At 37.1% G+C, this 23,815-nt stretch overlaps 2 protein-coding genes across 3 annotated transcripts in view; one reads left to right on the plus strand and one right to left on the minus strand.

Moving 5' to 3' along the window:
• The window catches only part of LOC125230299 (dual oxidase), a 219,468-nt gene that overhangs the window by 104,744 nt on the left and 90,909 nt on the right, over nt 1-23,815 (minus strand). The window lies entirely within an intron of this gene.
• Nucleotides 15,250-20,857, plus strand: LOC125230302 (52 kDa repressor of the inhibitor of the protein kinase-like). Its single transcript, XM_048135431.1, has 2 exons — nt 15,250-15,446; nt 20,035-20,857. The coding sequence occupies exons 1-2, from the start codon at nt 15,340-15,342 to the stop codon at nt 20,375-20,377; spliced, it is 450 nt and encodes a 149-aa protein (XP_047991388.1). The 5' UTR covers nt 15,250-15,339; the 3' UTR covers nt 20,378-20,857.

The following is a 23,815-nucleotide window of genomic DNA, read 5'->3' on the forward strand; positions in this document are numbered from 1 at the left end:
ACTCCTGATGCAAATGCCGACCAACTGGCCAATTCAAACATACACCGACTGCACCGACACAACAATATCTGAAAGATGTCATTCAGACATGGTGCATCTCGCTTGCGCTAATGCAGCTTTGGGCAAGCACAAGCGAAATGCACAATATCCGACTCACACCTTCAAATGTTTTAAAGATATCAGCTGTAAGGTCGAATTGGCCTGTTAGACTAATTAAGCTATGAGCATAGGGGACGCGGACCTATAATCATTTACGCTAATTCTAATAAACAACCAGGAAATAATAGTTTGATTAAAAAGATACAGGGGATGAAAGCGTGACTACTTTGTTAATAGATTAGAGCCGTGTTTTTATGGCATTCATTTGCATAAGTGCCTATGTTAGAATGCATAATAATATGTGCTTCTTTATTAGTCGATGCTTGTTAGGAAATTGACATTAAAAACGCCGAAAATAATATGAGTACCTATGTAGAATTGTAGATACAGTCTTATTAAGCTAACTTTACAACGAATTTGACAGTTCCGCCAGTGTTATTTTAAACGTCGAAATTATGACGTTTACCTAATCCTTGCACAGGAGGGACAACCAAATAGCTTGTCAACTTAGCTTAATATGACTCTATTAGTGAATGAATATAATAAATACTGCAAATCTCGCACGATAAAGAGAATAATTAAATAAGTAAACAAGACATTGATGAACATTTCACACAATAACAAATTTTACTACCATTATTCTTTACAATAGACCCTTCCGTTATCTAAAATCTCTTAAAATAATAGCGTATACAATGTAACAGTTGGTGTCCTGTCCAATGCCGGCACTGCATTACCATCATAATTAGAGATGGGTAGTGAGTAAATACTCAAGAGTAAATATCGAGTAAATACTCAGTTTTTACTCAAAATACCCGTATTTACTCGTTTTTACTCAAATTGGTGGGTATAAACTATTTAGCGTGCTGAAATGGAAATACAAATTAGAAATAGTGGTGTATTTTGTTATCGGCTACTAAGTTAAGTAATCAAATTTATATGAATTTTATTTTAAAGACGTGCTCTCCATACATATAACTATTTTTCACAAAAATAAAATTCAGAAATTACCAGTGTGTTATACATCATCTGATAGGTCTTTAAAAATTAATTCAATGTTTCTAAAAAAGTTTTTTAATAATATGAACAGTTTTGGAATAAAACGATAATTAAGGCCGAAATAATGTTTATACCTTTATAACTTTCGAATTCGTTGTCCGAAAAATATCCAGAAACCGTCAAATTATTGTCCATATAATACAAAACACAAAACTTTTACTTTAAACGTCATCAGCTGAGCCATGTTTGAGTTTTCTTTAGAAAACCCTTAATAAAAGCTCGTAAGTGCCACATTAACAATCACTTCCGAACGTCATGCCGTTATCTAGAACATCAATTTAATTTAAGTCTAATACTTTTACTGTAAATACCTGCTTTTATAAAACAAAACTGCTAACTAAACATTATCACTATTTTTTTCTCACAATGATTACCTCTTTTTCGACAAACTAAGACTCCCATAAGCTTCTAATAATATAAATATCATTTAAACATGTCCACACAGTTAAAATAAACACGACTAATTACTTAAATCTCATTTTTTAAATTATTTTTAGGTAACAGTTTCTACTCACCCAAATGAGTAAATACGAGTATTTACTCGGTGCTTTGAGTAAATTACGGGTAAATACTCAGTATTTACTCACCCCTACCCATCTCTAATCATAATGATGTAATGACCACTGCAATTATGTCCTCGTTAGTTCTCATTGTGAATGGAACATCATTACGGGTCCAACCCCTAACTGATATATCATTCATTACCCGGGTAATAAATTTGATTGCCGGTATTATGGTCATTTGACGTCATTATTACGTAGACGAAGTCCTTTGATCTTATCAAAGCGGTTACCCAGGGAAGTTTCGTATAAAAAGCAAGTCTCCTTTTCCATACTGTTTCTTCTGTACTACTAATACTGGTTACTTAATCCTTGAATATATGTATACATGCAGAAAATACATCGAAACATAAATGATGAAAAATATAATGAAATTCCGAAATCAGGTCCCAAAAACAATTCTCGAAATACAACGGAGTTTTAGTTACCAACACTTAACAGTCGATTAAAATGTACAATAAAAAAGTTATTATTTTTTTTTATACTTTAATTGACTAAATAATTACATGCTCGTGCCGCCAAGACATCATTAATCTCGCAACGAATCGATTACGATGCACGATGCACCCACTGCATTCATTTGATAAGAAAAACTCGAGATCTGAGTCTGAAACTCGAGATGAGAGTCTGGAGTTGATTTCTTGAATTTCTTCTTTATCGTTACCAACGTTACACACTTGTCAGAGTGGTCATCATATCAAAACCGGTGGCAGTAGAATCTTCACAATCTTTCGCTATTCGTCCTGTACTGTGTTGTCATTATTATGTGTGGTCTATTGAGTGTATTTTTGACAAGGATTGTCCAACACATTGGTGACTAAATGCGCTTTATGCTTCCAATGTTTTCTTGCAGTACAAGTCGTTCCACAGATGTGTTGTTACTTGTATTGTAGTTACCTAAGTTCTTGAAGTAGGCCAAATGCACGTCATGCAATGCCAATACACTATTACACGGGTACCGTGAACCGATATTAATTTGAATTAACACAAACCGCGTGTTTTAAAGTTTGAGCTCCAAAAGTAAAGAATTAATGGAAAAATTCACCTTTCCGTCAGGCCTCACAAATCTAGTTTTACGGGGATCACTTGGATCAGGGGAATTAAGCCAGTGTTCCGAAGGTTCCAACGGTTCGAGTCCTGCCGAAGGTGTGAATGTTTTTATTTTACTATTATTTGAAAATGTTGTAGTATGCCTCGCAATCGTCACGCTGAATAAATTGTTTAACTTCAGATAAAATACTGATATCGATTCTAAGTGTAGGTACTGTGATCCTACCGCATTCTATTAAACATTGGACACGGCGGCCCTACGCCAGCATTACTTACCCTTACGCGATTATATTAACATAAATCATTACATATAACTGTCGTTCCAGTCCGGTCGCTTAATAGTCTAGCGCAGTCGGATAACAGTTTCATTCGTTACACTAACCAAGATGCTTGTAGGGCGATCAGCAACTTCATAGGTTTGTATTGAACATTTTACTTTACGTCAATATTCGGTCTAGATTTGACTGAAGAATCGTCACTTTAGACACTAATAGAATCGGAATCATATCTCAATAATATCTTAAAGGCATTGTTCGAATACGGCAGTTAATTACGATTACCAACAATTTTCGCAATCGGCCCTTTGTCTTGCAACTTATAGAAAATTTAATAAGTCAGCGTCAGATCAGATCTTTAGCCAATGTTTGATTGTATTTAGTGATTATTCTTCTATTGTTTCACAATTTCAGTGAGGCAACGCGAAGTACACTCGTGCAATGCGCTAATAAACACCTACACAGTTCAACCACCTCACTATAACAGTAAAGAAAGTAACAAAATACAATTATTAGCCTTCATTGTTTTGTTTTCCGTTGCGACATTTCCTTATCTAAACATTTTGTTACAAAACGGGGCCCAAGTCCCGAGAAAGTCACGCGCCCTAAATTTGAGTTGAACAAACATGCCGACTGACACGCTCGCTTTAAAAGCTTTCAAATAGTTCCCTTTCTTCCGCGTGAGCTGCAAAAGGCGTTTAAATTCCGTAACTGCAATCGTTCAAGCCCTCATAACCAATTTACAGCACAAAAGGCTCATTTGTGCGGTGTTGCGCCCACATGGCCATCGATCGGACCCTCATTGGGGTTACCAATGTTACCGTGCGCCTACGCTCTCAAGTTATTATATCGGTTACAAAAGTCGCTAGAAAAATATTACGTTAACACCGCTAACGCCGCCTATTGTAGACAAAATTCGATCCTTCCATTAACCGGTAAAAAGCAAACATCATCTATCGTCTATAAAAGACCGCTCCTAGTCGCAGTCTCGTATATCGTATCCTTGGGCACACCCAGGAGGTGTATTCAGATTTAATACAGGATACCAATATCATGGCAAATTTATTATATCCCTCCTTCACATTTACGTCAGTGTGAGTGAAACAAGTTGGTGTTGACATCGTATTTTTTAAAGTCGGAATACGCCCACAGGCCCGCAAAGAGCGATAAATTCCCATCAAAACATTATCTATCCTTGACATCGACCGATAGCGGTTCCATATTGCACTACCATTTAGATATCCGTTACAGTAAAAATGCATTTTGTGGGTGGTCATTCGTCTTGCACTAAGCTTCTATGCATCTATTAGCCTTTTTAAGAGCGATATCTAAAGTAAACAAATCATTGTTTGTGGTCCGCCACAGACCGTGACTAATGCTTTCTTTTTATAAGTAAGGACTGAATTGTGCAACCTTCTTGTCTATGTTCAAACTTTACATAAATGCGTTATGGAAATTAAATTCGTATTTATGATTCAATTTGAGAACTAATTTAAATACTCACTTTGTCAACTACATTTTCTTTGTTAAACTCCCTGTCCGAAAACGCATTTAGGTGCTAATGAGCCAAAATACACATATGCATGGTGTTTTAATTACAAACTTCACCTATGGCGTTGCCAATATGATAAACGTTGATTGTAAACGCCAGCCAGATCCAAAATAAGTTGGAATGAAAAATGGGGAATTTTAGGTAACATTATTTTTCATACCATCTGTGGCACAAATGCTCACGAAACGCTCACGAAACGAAGCGCTAATAGATATCTATCCCTATCGCTCTTGCGTATTGGCGCGACAGAGCCGGACTACGTTTCGTTTTCGTTTGGCGTCGGAGAAATGCCATTCGGCTACGGGGCCTGTTCAGACTTTCACGAAGCTATATTTACCCAACTAACCTGTTAAATACAAAAAGACTTATTAAAGCCCGATCCCATTCACAGATTCCTACTATCTTTTGAAACCCATAAATAAAATAGCGATACAGTAAATGAACTATTCGATTAAGTCAATTGTATAGATCAAAGTGCAGCGGCCAGCCTTTGCGGGCACGCGCTGATAATAGATTATGACGGTATGAATGAAATACTTCCACGCGTACTACGTGCATGTATTAAAGAATGATCCTCAATGACGCTTACGCATATAAGTATGCTGACAGTATGTACTATGTATGCAAGTTGAAGTACTTAGAATAAAATGTTACTTGCAACAATAGCCGACTAGCTGAGTCACCGGCCATCATTCGTATTTTGATTGTTATTAACAAATTAGTACAATACATGTCAATGTTGGATTTGCGTATTAATAAATTTAAACAGCAGTGTAGAGAAAAACATAGATGGAATATTAAGACAAACACTTTGACAAGAGGCAATACTAACAATATTAGGGAATCCTCATAAGATTTTGTCCGGAGAAAATATTCCAGTATTCTTGACCTTCAGTTTAGGTTACGGAGCTATGTAACTGCTATAGCTGTGTCCCTTTCTCTCAACCTAAACTGACTCCGGCGTACGCTGATTCCGGCGTACTTGTTTAAGTACAAATAAAATTAAAGTTTTGACCTCTTAGGCCCACTTGCACCAACCGCTTAACTCACGGTTAGTGGGCTATCATCTGTCAAATTCCATATAAAATGGTGGGTTAACCCTTGGGAGGGTGCTTAGAAGTAAAAGAAAGTTCCAAATTCAAAAACGGAAATATTCAAAGTCCAGATCTTATGACGTTATAATGGATACCTTTAATGTAAAATAATACTCATAGCAGCATAACACTTCATTTGGAGATGAATTGTCTTCTCTTTTATGTTTTTAAACACCGTGTTAATGAGGTGTTGAAAGAATCTTTATAAGTGCTACACGCGGTTATGCGGTGTATGTAACCGGATACAAATATGGATAATTCATGGACTCGGGGGATTATACAAACGTATCCTGTATCACTTAAAATCCAGTATCTTCTTTAAAGCGGTTCACTTATAATTCTGTTACTAAGCGTAGGAACATGGATGAGCAGACAAGTTGCAAATCATCAATGGAATCAGGCATTACTTTGCGGAAATTAATGATAAACAAAAATTAAGAATAAAAAATAAAAGTACCTAAATAATAGTATAATGCGTAAGCACTTTTTGACTACCACGTGTCCTATTCGCGGATTAGCAAAGTAATTTCTAGATTTTGACGTTGCAAATTATTCACACTCCGAATTGCGGTTATCGTTTGGTACGACAGAGCCAGTTATGTTTTTGTTCTTCACGGACCGTGAACGAATCTCCACTTTGGCTAGGCTAGCAGATTTATCAAATTATCTATATCCAACTGACATATTGTCTAACGTCTATCTAACTTACTTTTCGAGGTACCTAAGTGAATCTAAAGTGATCAGCGACCCCAATGTTTAACTATTTAACCCTTAATTTGGCAGACATAGAAACATTAAAAATACCGTTTTTTTTTGTTGAATACTATTTTTATGGGTCATAAGGAGCCCCGAAAAAATAATGAAAAAAATCATAATCTTTCAGTTTTTCAGGAAAATTATGTTCGGTGTGGCGAACACTGCCAGCTAATCAAGAATTAAAAGTGTGAAATAATTTGCTGTATAAATGTTAAGAAACATACAAATTTTTCGTAGAAAATGAACATAAAAGTATTATTTACACTTTGTGTGCCCTTTTTGTACTTTGTAACCCCGAAACTAGACCTCCTTCGTAATGTTGACACCGAATATCCCGATACTCTTGGACACGGTAAGGGGAATGTCCTGTAATTTAGGCGCTATGTTATGTCAAATAGGGTTTTATATGCGGAAAATGTGCAAAACTTCTTATTGGGGTTCAACTAGACGAGATTATGTTTACTCAACTCGGATACCTGCTCAAGAGAGGCATCGATTTGAGACACAAGTTGCATTCTGCTTTCCAAAACCTGCTCACGATAGGCATTTGCACGACCTGTGTACAGGCTATCATCTGTGCTGTCATCCGCATAGCAATAGATATTGCTAGTTTCTAGCTTATCATTGATATGAAGGATGAACAGGGTCGGTGATAGGATAGATCCTTGGGGTACACCTCCGTTAATGGGCCGGATTTCTGAGTATTGATCGTCGATGAAAATTGAAATACTTCACCCAGGTAGAAAGCTGGCGACCCACGTGCAAAGCCTTTCTGGGAGCCCGTACGAGGGTAGCTTGGGGAGATGTCTCTTATGATAAACTCTATCAAAAACCTTAGGTAGCGATATCTAGGCTAACTGCCAGTACCTCTCCCTTGTTCTCAATGGCGGTGGCCCAACTATAAGTATACCAAAAGATCAACAGCGCCACGACCATGGCGGAAGCCGTATTGCCAGCCACTATAATCTGGTGTTCTTCAGGTACGCCAAGAGCTGGTTATTAACCACTTACTTCATTGCCTTGGAGAGAAGAGAGGTTCTCTCATCTGGGCCTCAATGGGCCGTCGGTGTGTAGGGTTTGTGCGATCACCCTTCTTTGCGGTTGGATGGACTGAAGCAGTCTTTCAGGATGACGAGCATTTACCTGAGCAGTATGAATGCCAAAAAACGCGAATTAAAACTGGGGATAAGCTCCGCAGCGCACGTTTTCAGCACAATAGCTGGAATACCCTCAGGCCCATTGGACTTATTGACACCGAGGGCAAAAAGTGCATGCCTAACTACACTTTGAGTGAAGCGAACCTCGGATGAGAGTATTGAGAATTTTTTACTTGGATGAATTATAATGGATGAATCTACTCTTAGAAAGTATTTTTGGGGAAGAGGGAAAAAGAAAAGCGGTCTGAATCCTCGCTGTAGGACCTTCCTGATGCACATCCATTGCGGTTCAACACGGTAACGCGGCAAGAACAGGGGTAGGTACTTTTGCATCGGGATGTGCGTAATTAGGTTAGAGTTAGTTAATCTTTTTTTTTTATTTAGACGTCATATTAATGTAATTTAATTTACTTTTGTGCTCTTTTGTGAAATAAAAATTTGGTATAAGGTCCACCGATAAGTTGGCAATGTTCGTCACACCGAACATGCAACCCTGGAATTCAAACACTGCGTAGCTGGCGGTGTTCGCCACACCGAACATGCAACAAACCTACTATTTCACTGTGAAGATGGCAGTGTTCGGTACCACGAACATGACTTTTTAAGTGTCACTGTCACTAAATTAAGACTTACACTAAACTAGAAACTCTTTAGTACGATTAATTACCTCATTGGTAACCGATAAATGTCGTTTTTATTAATGTGGCACCATAAAAATCTAATAAAATGTCATAAATAACTTGATGATACTTCGCGGTTGCCGTCTTGCCGCGATTTTGCGTGCTCTGCTGACATACGAATATTGTGACAGTAATGAATTAATTTTCTACCAATTAAAACAATACAATGCTACAATTTGAGTCGAAAGAAATATAAAAAAAGACGAAAATGTGACCAGTAGATTTTTTTGAAATGTATGTTCGCCACAGCGAACACTGTCCAATTAAGGGTTGGTACCTACTAGAACCAAAAATTACATACATTTCTCGTGACGTTCTGAGTATTGCATTAAAAACTCAGTTAGCTACACTATTCACAGCATCAAAAAAAGCATAGGTAAGAAAGTCGAATCTTCCACTGTATAGCTACAGCTCCGCCTTCCTCGAGAGCGTAGCGCCGCACCGCCGGTGGTCCGCGAGCTGCGGTCGGTAAACACGGCCGCGACCATTGTCCAAACTTTATTGTCCAGGGCCAGGGCCCTTAAGTCCACGCTATTTCCATATTATGCCCATTGCTTTTGACGCTACCTTGGGGTCCAAATCAAGTGTGAGGCGAGAATCGCACTATACAAGATCACACACACTGATTGAAATTCGGGCCCATTATTCTAGGCTATTTCCATATTATTCCCATTGCTTTTGAGGCATGACCTCAGGGTCCAAGTCAAGTGTGGTGACTGAGGCGGGAACCGTACACTGATTTATACTCTGTAAACGGTATGGCTCATGAACTTGCAATAAAGTATTTTTCAATAGGTACAAATTTTCCAAGCCAATAACAGCCATAATTCTCTCTAAAATATTGGCGATTAGTATAGGTACAGTCAACCAATTGGAACCTTAGGCCACTCTACAACCATGTCAAAATGACAAGCAGTAAGAGATTTCTTACAATCTGATTTATAACGTCACTGTGACATAGTTCTACAGTGACCTAGGGTTCCAATTGGTTGACTGTACTGAAACAATTACAATCCATTATCAATTAGACATCACGGAACGCTGGAGATTTTCAAACCTAGTTGCCACGGGAAAGAATCTTCTTAAGATTAAATTTCATTCTGCCAGCACCTCGATACGCCAGTTATTCCGGGGTCAAAAAGTTTCACCGATGAAATCGCGTGAAGTCCTCTCCTCAAATGTCTCCAGGAATTTGTTCCTACAAAGTACCAAATAATAAATCATTACCGAATTCACATGACTAATAAATTTAACTCATACATGCACATCGGAATTTAAAAGAAGAATAAGTGCATCAATAAAACGTTGAACATTTAAACGAAGACGTCTAAAATGAAAGCGCAATTTCATCCGAGAGGTTCCCAGAAGCGTGGCACGCGCCGTCGTGTGTGGCGCAAATTGTATGGAAATAAGTCCAACCAGTGCCGGTGCATACAAATTTGCCGACTGCAATGTGAATTTCATTGGATTTTTAACAAAAAAAAATCTGATGGTAGAGATATTAAGGACTGACTCGGTCAACTCAGGGAGATCGTGTCAACATTTTAAGTCCGTACATTTTTGACGGATTGAAGATGATTCACGCTTCACGCTACCCGATCAGGCTTATTGGCTGCTTCTGGCGCTTCTCTGAGAAAAACCCCTAAGCATATTAGGAATTCATGAATATTCCTTTTTTGAGAAGTTGCTGGGTCGGCAGTCGGCACTTTTTAAAGATCTTCGTCAGCTTCTGATTTTGATAGACAATTACTTTCTCATTCATTATCTATGTAGTGTGACGTGGACGCGCTATATAAAATGTATGAAAAATTAAATGCTTTTAACACATCGTTATGTCATTTCTCTTATAGGTACATTTCGTTGATCGCATGCGTTCAACGCTGCATTGATCACGTAAAGCAACCATGCGCATTAGGAAAACGCTTCAAAGAGCTTGCCGATATGTCATATGTCTACTTATAGTACCTACTCGTACAGAGCTGGTCAATGTACTAAATTGAAAGAACAAGTATCTTCCCAAGCATAAACCACCGCTTTCCCCTTTCCCTTTGACAACCCTCCGACCGTGAAACCTCTCAATTAACCGAGTAATTACTTCGTGCTCGTACTCGGTCGTGACCGAATCCAATGCTCTTGTCACCGCCGGTTTTATCCTAGAGATAGACTGCCTCACATAGACTTCGCTTTTTACAGGGAATACAAGCTCGCTACCGCCATCTATTGGTTTTCTTTGTTATTACAGAAAGATGCGAACTGTACATGTCAATGATAAACCGGACGCTTTAAAACTCCAAAACTGTTGTGAGAATTAGGTAGTACAATCTCATCGCTATTGCCCATATTTACCCTTAAAACTCCATTTACATCACATTTTTAATTGACGCAACTGAAAGAAGCAATGTCGCTCACTGTGCTGATAATACATGCACCTATTGGGCATTAGAAGAAAAAAGTTTTCTCAATATTCCATCTAGAATGTGTAAAAGATCAGTGCTTTGTGGTAAGATTAATAAGACTTAAAAACTCTGAAGGGCTAGCCAAAAACGTTTTTATCCCGGAACGTGTAAAGTTTGTTATCTCCTGACGCGCGAGATGACACCTCGAGGCGATGAATCCATTATGCATCATCGTCTGTGACATTTAGAATTTATTACCGGTGTCTGAATGATGGAGTAGGTGTAGTAACATGAGCGCGGATCTGTGACGAAATGTTAAGAAAATATGAAAGCTCTCTGTTCGAGCTGATAGTAAGACACGAAGTCTATTCATTTATGTCTCTGTAATTATACGCGAAATACATCGTATTGGTGTGAAGAAACACTATAAGCGGTAAGTCAGAAAAGTCATGAATGATTTTGTGTTATGCCACAGAATATATAATAGTACAAGTACAGAAGGCCCACTGCTTTGATGTTCACTAAATGCCGCTTTTTTAAATGCCTACAAAATTCTAAAGAAACGAGCCGTACGTGCACAGCGTCGGACGATAGGGTTGTCTATGGATTAAAACGAATTTAATTAGAATGTTATAAAGTTATAATTACTATTATATTCAAGTCTTGGGTACTTTGTAGGTATATACCTCTATTTTCGAACTCGCGGCCGCCAGCATGTACTTTTAGCGCGGCGACGCGGCGATATAATCACGGAGTGAACCACCCCTGGTTATACAACTACTTAAAATAACTTATTTTAATAACGTACTGTAAGTAATGAATTCACAAAAGAATGGGGGAAATTGTGGGTGATGTGGGAACAATTAAACGTTCCCACATCACCCAATTCAGAATATTATGGGCATATGGCCGTATTAGATCCACGTAACCAGAAACTTACGATCGCAAGCCGACTTCGATTCCGACTCATTGCATATTTCGTGATATTCTGACAATTCAAAGGAATAACGATGGAATCAGGCGTTAAAATCCTAACCTAACTTTCCTTTGCTAATCAAAATAGAAAATTTTTTACGAAAAAGGAATAACCCTAACCACAAAATGAAAATTTTGAAAAAACCCCCGACCCCGACATAGTGGACCGATTTTAATGAAACATATGGCTAAGAACACTCCCGACTAACATGGCTTTCAGACAAAAAAATCTAAATCTAAATCGGTTCATCCGTTCGGGAGCTACGATGCCACAGACAGACACACACACACAGACAGACAGACAAACAGACAGACAGACAGACAGACAAACAGACGGACGGACAGACAGACAGACACGTCAAACTTATAACACCCCTTCGTTTTTTCGTCGGGGGTTAAAAATGAATGACTCTTGCTCGGTTCCGACTTTACACCCGGCCACAAGTGTGTATCAAATAACCCCTTTAAAACAAGATTTATTACGGAATGTCATGCACATTTGAATAGTATATTCTCGTAATATAAGCTTTGTTTGTCCGGTTCAGTCGCGAGTCGCAATCGTGTCGCGCGATCTCTCATTAGCGGCCGGAGATTACAGCCGCCGGTCGTGACCGGCCCGTGTCCCGGCGCTGTCGCTACAGGAAAGGAATATAGGTACCTACATAAACTCGACAGAATAACATTGAACACGACGTATATTTTAAATACGATATTTAAGATGCTACAGGAGCGGAAATTCTAAAATAGAAAGGAGCTCCCATTGCAATTTTGGGAAATAGTTAAAGTTAAATATACTCGTGTAATGTTATTAACCAGATTTATCGAAGAAAAATTATTGTCCATTGAGAAAAACTCAGTTAAAAGATATTGCGAAAAAAATGAGGTGCGGCTCTCAATTGTTTCCTCCAAAAACTTAATCAAAACGAAATTTGAGAATCCGAATAACAATGAAATACCTAATCTGTGTCGCACCGTTTAGTTTTTTTGACTAATTGTTACTAATTTTGCATATCACACATTTTTTGACACATGTACACAAATAAAAAAGCCGTTTTCGGATTTTTTTCGTGGCTAGAGCCCATCTTTAAAAATCAAAATATCAAAAAAATCTAAACGGTCCGACACTGATAACAATAATAATCCCTAATCTGTGTTGAAAAAAACATTGCTCTACTAGCTTCATAAACCTGGAAGGAAATAGTCCAGAGCGGTTGTAAGGAAAATTGACCCCTCCTGTAGCGTCTTAAGAGCATGTTTTGTCTGTAGAGGCACATAATACATATTAGTATAAGTACAGAAATCCCTCTCCAAAAACCTGTTTAAAGAAATAACGACTCATGCCACGATACTATTGAGTTCAAATTCCGACCGCGCAACGCTAAATACCTACAATTATATTAAAGTAGAAGTGCGCTCTCTTTCTATCGCGTAACTCGTACCTTTTCTGACGATATAGGGTTGTCACCTTTTAAAAAATAATATAATCTTAATATTTATTTACTACCTTTTTTATATTGCTCTACTTTAGCTCGAAAAAACCTAAGATATGTCTTAATGGTATGTAGGTTTAATTCTAATAAATTCGCGTTTAACTAAGGCGTACTTAAATAAGTATGTATATAGGTTCGAATATGCATGTAGGTTTATTTATTGTATTTGTGTATGTTTATTTTATAATAGTAGAGGTATCCACTTGTATTTTAATCATTACACTCTCATACTGGCTTTATAATCTTGTGCACCAAACTAACACTATGATTTTCCCAATGGTTGACTGGTAGAGAATGCCTTAGTCCGCCATTTGTACTTTTTATTGATAATTTGTGCAATAAAGTTTAAATAAATAAATAAGTAAGTACCTTCATTGAAACAGGCCTGATATTACCTACTCAAAGGCCTTGTATAATTCCGCCCTTTAGTTATTTTTGTAAACAAATGAGGTTTCGGATAGTACCTACGATCACGATAAAATATCAATTCGGTGACAGCGGTCGAATCAGTGCGTGGTTATGCGACGAACGACTCTCAAGCGTCCGTCACCGTCACCGCCCGCCCGTGAGGGCCTACCATAGATTTATATATTATTAAGCTAGATTGAGTTGTTAGGCCAAAAAGTGTGTCCACATGAAGTTGAAAGTTGGGGCTGGTGTCCCTCTCGCACTTATTGCCACTGTCAAAATTATTTTAATGACGTCATCACTGTCAGTATTTGGGGATACCAGTCAATATTCAAAGTTACTACCAAATCTACTAATACCGAATTAAAGGTTTTTTTTAATTGCGCAAATCTTTGGTTTTATGGCTTCATAATAATGACTTACCAATTCGTTACAAGGTATAGTATGAATTTTTTGAAACGAACGTTTCTAAACAAAGGTATTGTTCCTTTTGTGTTGAGCGGGAGCTTCTGTATTTGCACGCGCTAAGACAACAAGAAGCAACTGTATCCTGATAATTGTAAGGTTCAAATCTGTACAGCAGCAAATTTGAGATAGATTATTTTGGAAATGTGAAGCGATAGACCACACCGCTATAGGTGCGAAAATACAGCGCTTCTAATACTTTGATACTTGATGGTGTAAGTATAGTACCTACATATAGTTATAATAATCATCGGTAATATGTCAGTCTGTATAATAAAAATAACACGTTTAAACAGCGAAACTGCCAGATTAAAAGGTTGATAAGCACCTGGCACCTTAAGGTGTCATCGCAAAGTGACAATAAACACTGATAAGGTTTTTCAATCTGACCGCCATTGTTATGTTTTGTTATAAATACGGTTTACGGTTTGTTTAGTTATTTATGTTATTTTATTTATCAAGACTTGTACCTAATATTTATGTAATTACTATTTATATATTGCTATATACAATTGTTGATTGTTAACAAAATCATTAATAAATAATAACAGTGATAATATACGTGTTTCATTACTTACAGCACCACCACCAAGTATCAAAGTATTAGAAACGCTGTATTTTCGCACCTATAGCGGTGTGGTCTATCGCTTCACATTTCCAAAATAATCTATCTCAAATTTGCTGCTGTACAGATTTGAACCTTACAATTATCAGGATACAGTTGCTTCTTGTTGTCTTAGCGCGTGCAAATACAGAAGCTCCCGCTCAACACAAAAGGAACAATACCTTTGTTTAGAAACGTTCGTTTCAAAAAATTCATACTATATTAATATCCTTGCCTCGATATAAGACAAAAATAATTTAAGAACTTTATAAACTTAGTTATCATACAGGTAAAAATACTACTACTATAGTAATCTCTTTAACACTGGTCACACGTGCGAGAGGGACACCAGCCCCAACTTTGACCCTCTCATGTGGACACACTTTTACTAGTCTGATAAGAACGCCTTTCTGCACCAGTAATAAAGTTCAATTTAGTATGGCTAAAAAAGTGTGAGCTCAGTCCCTATTGAAAGTCCATGGGGCCTACTGATAAACTGATTTGCCCCTCGCGAGGTGTAATGCAGTTCGATACCTACACGCGCGAGTGGGACAGGAATGGTAGAGGCAGGCCGTCCCACTCGCGCGTATCGAATTGTAGTACCCCTCGCGAGAGGCAAATCAGTGGGGCCTCGCGGGCGAGCGGTGACGCACGCGCGAGAGTTGTTCGTCGCATACCTACGTTACTGCTGTCACAGAATTGATATTAATCTGATAACAATGTTTAAACAAAAAAGAGCAAAGAAATATTGTGCAGTGTTTAATTGTCTCAACACGGATTGCGAACCAAATTTAACTTTATTTAAGCTCCCTAATGACGATGAGAGGTAAGAACTGTTTTAAAATTGTTATTATTATTAGGGTCACTTGCACCACCCGCTTAACTCAAGGTTAGATGGCAACTATTAACTGTCAAATTCCATATTAAATGGTGGATTAACCTCGGTTTAACCCTCGTACGTACGTACTATAGGTTAGTGTTGTTTTAATAACATTATATTTCACGAATAAGTACCTAAAACTATTCTGTGCTATATATAACAAACGAATTACGATCTATTTCGTTTTAAATTTTTACATACAAGTATATATATATATGTACCTACCTGCCTCGTACACGTCTTTAATTTCGCTAGAATAAAATACCGATAATAGTTAGAAAAATAAGTACCTACGTATAACCGAGAGCAGATAAATATTTACAGTATCATTCTAACATCACCCTTCACGCAATGAAATAACGTGTCCCTGTGTAAAGGTTGTCGTGCCCTTGACTACCTACCTACAACACAACACGTTCGCAATTAGGTAGGTATCATTTGGGCTGACATGGGAATGCATTTAATTGGTATATTTATATTTCACACGTGTCTTATTTAATTTAAACTTTAAAGACTGTTTGTTTGTTTCGTATGTCGTACATACACAGACCAATGTTCTGTGCGTACATATAGACCAAGAGCCGAATATAATTAAATGTATTTAAGTAGGGATTGCAATTGCTGGATCCAGCATCCAGCAATCCAGCTGGATCCAGCGCATTTTTCGGTCTGCTGGATCCAGCAGCCAGCGCTGGATCCAGCGCTGCGGATCCGCAAATAGAAAAAATAGCAAGAAAATGTGTAATTAACTTCAATAAACTTATTCTACGTCATGTCAGGTCATGTTTAAAACGGTTCCGCGTTCCCGCGCGTAGCCAGTGGCCGCTTAGCACTAAATAATTCTATTTCCCTACAATTGTGTGTTGTTTCAAAAACGTAAGTAGTTTGAAACTGTATTATAATTACTGAAGATCTCAAAATGTATTTATAGTATTTAATTATTTTTACTGTTACCGCAAAATTTCTTTTAAGTTTCAACTTATGTTTAGATCAGAATATTTATTGATGTTTGTCTACGTATAATATACTTACTTAGAGGTTTAATTTTTCATAAATATAGTTAAACTAAGTACTAGTATTTAAGTACCTAAATTAGTAATTTTCAATGTGAACTAGTGAATGCCCAAATGTTGTGCCAAAAAAGCAGGCCATGTCTGGTTGATAGCAGTATTTATGTAGGTACCTACTTATTTTAGTACCTTCGCTTCATCGTTGTTACACTTTTAATGACATTTTTTTATTTATGTAGATTACTATAAGGATAAAAATGGTTACAAAAAGTAATGCCAACTTTTTACAAATAAATTTTAACTTTTCTTCCCTGTTAGGAGGGAGCAAAGTAGCAGTTTTCTGTTCACGGACTATGTTGGCAGTATAATCATATATGACAGAGTCCAGTTAGGGGCGACGACGAGCGAAACGAGGAGGAGCGTGTTAGGTTGACCGTGAGCAATTAAACCGGAAAAAATTAAACAATATTCTTGCAAAAAAGTAAGTAGGTAACTATTTAAATATATATATATACGTAAGTAAAATACGTAAGTGCATCTCTGTCAATAAATTTAGAAGTTCATAGGAGACTCAGTACAGTATTGCATATCTTTCGAAATACGCCATAGATATTGTCGGTGTACAATAAAACATTTGGTATATACAATAAACAACTATTTAGTTGTAGGTATATTACGTCAAGTAAAACATTAGATAACATGAAAGTTTGGTTTTAAAAAAAAGGCCTTTTGAAAAACCCTAAAAACGGCCAAACTTTAAGTTGGCAGGTAAATGCAAGGTTGGCAAATTAAAAAAAAAAAACAATATGATAATTTGGGAAATGAACATTCAGCGGAATAAAATTCCGCGAAACGTGCGTTGGGAAGTGATATTCGGTCATACAATTTTCGGAAATAAATAAGAGAACCGTTTTAAGTGCGTTTTTATCAATTGGACTTCCTGCCCAGCACGAAATTATACTATGTTAACGAGATGCTACAAATGTCAGCAATATTGTCATTCTGCTAAATACTGCAGAGAAGCTGAATCCACATGCAGCCACTGCGGATTATCGGGACACATCAACAAAGAATGTCACAGTTTCGTTTTCTTTCAACCCCTTATTTGCCAAGAGTGGCACTGTAACTTTAGCAGTTTCATGTGCTCTGCCTACCCCTATATGGGAAACAGGCGTGATTGTATGTATGTATGTATGTATCAACAAAGAATGCCCCAAGATACTGGAACTACCAAAATGCGCTACATGTATGCGATTCAAAAAACCAGCTGACCACCAAACTGGAGATGATTCGTGCCCAGGAAAGAAAAGTGCCCTTATAAGGTATTTAAATACCATAGATTATGACGGCACCTGCTAAAACCCTACCGTGTTATTTATACTATGTCTAAGGAGAAACGTTTTATTATCACTTATTTAAGTTAATGTAAACCTACTTACAATTTATAACCTTTATTGTTTTGCTCAATAAGCACCTAACTACATTATACTGACCTACTAACACGAAATGCCTAAGATACAAGTATTAAGTTACTTAGTTTAGGTATTGGCGTGAAATAATATTATGTTGAACTGCTTAAAATTTTTGCATACAAGACTTTTTTGTTATTTATGTCTTTCTAAACCATGTTTGTACCTATATTTATAGTTTTTAAGCATTATTTAAGAGAATTGTGATTGTTTTAATTTTAGATATTTTTCTATGAAATAAATTTTATCTTTATCTTTTTATCTAAGTTTTTTTTTATTGCAAAATTGCGCGTTTTCATCCTTCCTTTCACTATTTCAAATAATTTTAGTAATAACAGCCCTATAGTAGATCGAAATGTATTTTTTTTTTGGAATTTTTTCTACCTGCTGGATCCGCGCTGGATCCAGCTGGATTGGCGCCGATCCAGCAAAAATCCAGCTGGATTGAAAACACTGCTGGATTGCAATCCCTATATTTAAGTAATGGTCAACTTATTATTATCTACTATTTCAGATACTTAAGCGCTTTATTTCTGTGTAGTATGCTGTTTGCAGCATGAGGAACAGTGCTATACGTTGTAAAAGAGACACACAGCAGCCAGTCTTAAGTTTTTGATATGAAATGATAGCCATTAATTAAATTTGGCTTCACCAAGGGTAGATCGACAACTGATGCTACAGCGTGTCTCATTAGTCACGTATTCGATGCCCTGAATGAGTCGCATGATGCCATTGGTATCTTTTGCGACTTATCCAAGGCATTCGATTGTGTGGACCATCAAACACTGCTGGAAAAACTTAACCACTATGGCGTTAGGGGTCGATCTTTGGGCGTTCTTCAATCATATTTATCTAATAGGACTCAGCGTGTTGAAATTGAGGGGGAAAAATCTGCCGAAATGTCTGTTGAAATGGGAGTCCCTCAGGGTTCCATATTGGGCCCATTTTTATTTCTGACCTACATAAACGACCTGCCGTATGTTCTTGATGGTTTGGCTAATACAGTACTCTTTGCTGATGACACGTCTCTCTTATTTAAAGTGCCAAGAAATGGCGATAGCGCCGAGGCTATTATTAACCCGGTCTTGCAAAAGGCTTTGACTTGGTTTACCACAAACAACCTGCTTCTAAACTCCAAAAAAACGAAATGTATCCGATTCACTACTTGCTGCCAGCAGGGGCACCGTGAGCCCAGTCTTATTCTTGGACAGGATATCTTAGAATTTTCAGACAGTACAGTTTTTCTAGGCGTAACTATAGACTCAAAACTACAGTGGAGTGCACACTTAACTAGTCTAAGTAATAGATTGTGTTCTGCTGCCTATGCTGTCAGAAAGATAAGACAAATTACGGATGAAGAAACAGCTAAATTAGTTTATTACAGTTATTTCCACAGTCTCATGTCATATGAAGTCCTGGTTTGGGGAAGGTCTGCAGATTTTGACAGTATATTTGTTCTTCAGAAGCGAGCAGTGAGGGCAATATATAACCTAAGCCCGCTTACCTCGCTAAGAGACCGTTTTAGGGAAGTCAACATCATAACACTGCCCTCGCTTTTTATTTATGAAGTTATCATGTACGCCAGAAAAAATTATTCAAATTATAAAAAAATTAGCGACATACATTTATAATACACGAAACAAAAATAAACTTGCAGTGCGCCGCATACGGTTGGCCAAAGTGAGGAAGTCGTTTATAGGCCAATCGATACATTATTACAATAAGATACCTAGTCACATTACAGACTTACCAGACAAAACTTTCAAAACAGTTGTAAAAGCACGATTAACTGAAAGATCTTACTATAATGTGTCAGACTATTTGAAGGACAAACTTGTTTGGGTGAATTGCAAAATTGTAACTTTAGAATAAATAGGCATTAGTGTACTAGTAATAAGTGTAGTAGTTATTAGTTATTAGTAAGTAATAACAGTTGTTTTAGTTGTATGGAAAAACCTGACGGACATAAGTGTATCTTGCATACCTATATGGGAAATAAAAATAAATATAATATAATTTATTAGTATTCACGATTCAGGTGTTTTCTTATTCCAGGTGCCGGACGTGGTTGAAATTAATCGATAGAGAAGATTTATTAAAAAAGGAAAATTTAAACAAGGCAAGCTATTACGTTTGTAGTGAACATTTCAATGATTCTTCATTCAAAATAATAAGACAACTTAAGGATAATGCTCTTCCATCGATTTCCTTACATAATCAACCACAAGAAGGTTCATCTTGCTCCCAGCAACCACCTACATCCTCAGAAGTCAAAAGTAAACAATATGCAACTGTTGGAACCCAAACGGAATCAAATTTGCTATCGTCGAAAGAGCAAACAGAAACGCCTCATTCACTTACCGAACAAACGCCAAGAAAACGAAAACTTTCAAACTAATTACAAGACTGTAAGTTTAAAGCCGAAGGTTGGATTGGAAGGTTGGATCAACTTACAAAAATTATCTATTCTTCAAATGTATTAATGAACACAAGTGTCCTGTCCTGACATCATCAAAGTTTTAGAAACCGTTCCAGACGTTGGTGAAACAAATGTATTTACAAGAAACGAGTACAATGCTTTTAGTAAAAAAAACTGGGTTCTATGGAAAGTATAAAATGCCACCTAAAGAGTTTATACAATATGTTTCAAAATTTAGAAACCACTTTTTAAAAAAACTTTGACAGTTTGATTCAAAATTAATCCAGGTAATGAACTTCTAAAACTGTTTAATACTGTACCTCAACAAACTCAATGTACTTGTTTCTCTGTAAATACTTAAAATGTTTTAAAATTGTTTTCTATATTTCGGATATTTGATACAATAAAGTTCAAAAATAACATCAATAATAATGAAAATAAATACCCAAAACATAATTTGCAGCACCTATGTTTTTTATTTCTTATTTTTTAGTAACTTTCGTACATCAGCACTCACACAAATTCAAAGGCATTTAATCCAATACCGATTATCAATATCTATAGGTACTATGAAGGTTAGTTATTATCTTTAAGTCGCGATGAGATGATTTAGTTTACATAACGTTGTTTCCGACATTAATATGAATTGGATTGAAGAACTTTAATTTCGATTTTGGTTTGTACTCATAAATAGTAAAAATAAGGTAAAAAATACACAGACATGGCAGATAATTCAATTACTACTTACAAACAGACACTAGCACACTACACAGAAATAAACACAAGTATAAGTTTAGTTTTTCCTATTATTTGGATTATGTAGTTTATTGTCATAAAATAGTTTTTATAAAATTACTCTGTCACCTTTACCTTACTCATGTGGCAACACGCTGCGTTCACGATCAGACAGCCTTAAAAGTGCCGTCGATCTTTTTGTACTTTCACATATTCATAAATGTAACTACAGCGATTGTTAGTAGTGGCTCGTGGCAACACGGCTATATGGTCACTTTTGTAAGAACTGTAAAAAGTAAGTAACTTAAAGACGAATTTTGGTTTACTTACTTTTTACAGTTCTTACAAAAGTGACCATATGGCCGTGTTGCCGCAAGCCACTACTAACAATCGCTGCTGTGGTTACATTTATGAATATGTTGTGTGTGAACTTACGCCGTGGCTTCCGTGGGTGACGGTCGCGCGATGGTCGCGCGACGGCGATGCACCGCATACGAAATCAAACCTTAACGATATGGAAGTAAACGATGCGATGAGACGCGACGGCGACGGTCGCGCGACGGTCGTGCGACCGTCGCCCACGCAAGACACGGCGTTAGAAGACGAATTTTTATATTTTATTTTACATATGTTGGATACATACGAGTATATGTGGATTGGAAAGGTAGCTACAAAGGACCAATAAGTGTTCTGAAATCATCCATCCTAATATGATTTGTCTTGTTTCTTCAACCTAGTGTTTTCCCACCCTACTCTATCATCTCCACTTTGTACGGTATTCAGCATACTCAGATGTGAGTGGATACAATTTCTTTTAATGATGATTTTTCAAGACTTTTTTTATCGAGATGAAATGAGACTGGGTCTCGCAAACCGGTAGATATTTGTACTTATGATCTCAAACCATGCTTAAGTACCTATCAATTTCGGATTAAGAAGGCAAGAGAAGAGGTAGTGACCTCCCTATAATTTGTTCACAGGGGAATTGGTATTAAGAAAGAGTTTATAGTAGAGATAGGATCGCGAATGAAGTTGCCGGACATTGATTCCCGATCCAGGCAATTACTTCCGACGGCGATTTATCACAACCACGTGTTCACAATCGCCATCTTGCAATTCAATGACTTCTGTCACCATTACTTTCGGCGCGTACGCATCTAAACCTTCCATCCTAGGTATAGATGCTATCTAGTTGCAGAATTCATAAATACTAAGTCAATTGAATAAACAATCAATAGCTACGACATAATGTAGTCTTTATTTATGGAGGTAGTCTTGGTTTAAATTTAGTTTTAGGTGATAGCTTTAGCCTATACAAGATTCAATCTGTGAGCTCATTCATGTAATAGATTAACTTGATCAGAACCTCCAAATCCATCATATTACTTTATAGAAATAATAGGTACTAAAAGGAAAAACATATACATATAATTAAAAAAAATAGAATTAGTACCTATTAGCAGCGGCTGGTCCATATAAACCGATTCCCACCGGCTTGCCTAAAATTGATTACTAGCAAAATACCTAATGTTAAGGTCGGTTTATTTTTGCTCAGTGTTGCCTAGCAGAAAGCTTCACCGGCCGCCACTGGTACCTATAGGTCTACTTTTCCTCCATCGGAATTGAAAGTCATTTCCACCATTTTAATTTATGATATGTAATTGGCTTCAAACCTGTAATAAATGTCATCTAAACATAAACATACACATTTCTAGATTTTCACTTTTAGCGCTTTCCCACTCCAAACAAAGTAAAAATCAAGTGTCCGATCTGTAAGTGCCGTGTAGGTGCAAAATAAAATAAACAAAAGACGCGTGGTCAGTGGCAGCGTCTAGCTTTCACACGCGACCGTTTGCTAACTTGTCTTCTGTTTGATGTTTTTCTTTTGTCGACGGCTCTAAAACCGTCTGAGATGTTTTGAGATACACGGAGGCGAGGTGTATCTCGCATTAACATCGTATTTAATGTACTTTGTTGCAGAAATAGTAGCGTGTGAGATGAATCATAATTATAAAAAATAAATTATAAAAATTAAGTATACAAGTTTATATTTAAATCGGGAATTTTATGTATATGGGGTCAAATATTGAAAGTCTAATTATACTCATATAAAATCAATCCTAAGCGCCTTTCATCGAGATACAAATGTTTTAACAAGACCCTTTCCTAGGGATATTATGTAAGTAAGTATTTAGACTGTCAAATATACTATTCCATTGCGACTTATTGTCCAAGGCGGTAGTAAGTAATATTGTGTCCAGCGCGCCCGGTAATATAATACCCGTGACAAGAGTTCACAAAACGAATCGCTAACTCGAACAAGGATATAAATCAAAACTAGGTGCAACAAAGCAGCGCAGGCAGAAAACCATCGCAGATTATAGCAAACCTGTTCTGTCTGCGAGTAAATAATAGCTTGTGGTGGGCATTAGTCAGATATCGACCCCCGTGTGGGCGGCTAGCCCCGAGCTACCTTGGTAATGGAACCGGATTATAGCCCAGGGCACATTACTTGCGTTTTTAATACCGCCTTAGATATAACCCCCTGATATGAGTCCGTATCCCTTGTCTTCTTTTTTTAAACAAGCCAGTATTTTGTTGGTCCTGCTGAAGATGTTAAAAACATCAAGGGTTACTTTAAACGTCAAACTTCTGTGGAACTATGACGTCTACTTAACACGT

Source organism: Leguminivora glycinivorella, chromosome 10 (genome assembly GCF_023078275.1).
Source record: "Leguminivora glycinivorella isolate SPB_JAAS2020 chromosome 10, LegGlyc_1.1, whole genome shotgun sequence".
Classification (NCBI taxonomy): Eukaryota; Metazoa; Arthropoda; class Insecta; order Lepidoptera; family Tortricidae; genus Leguminivora; species Leguminivora glycinivorella.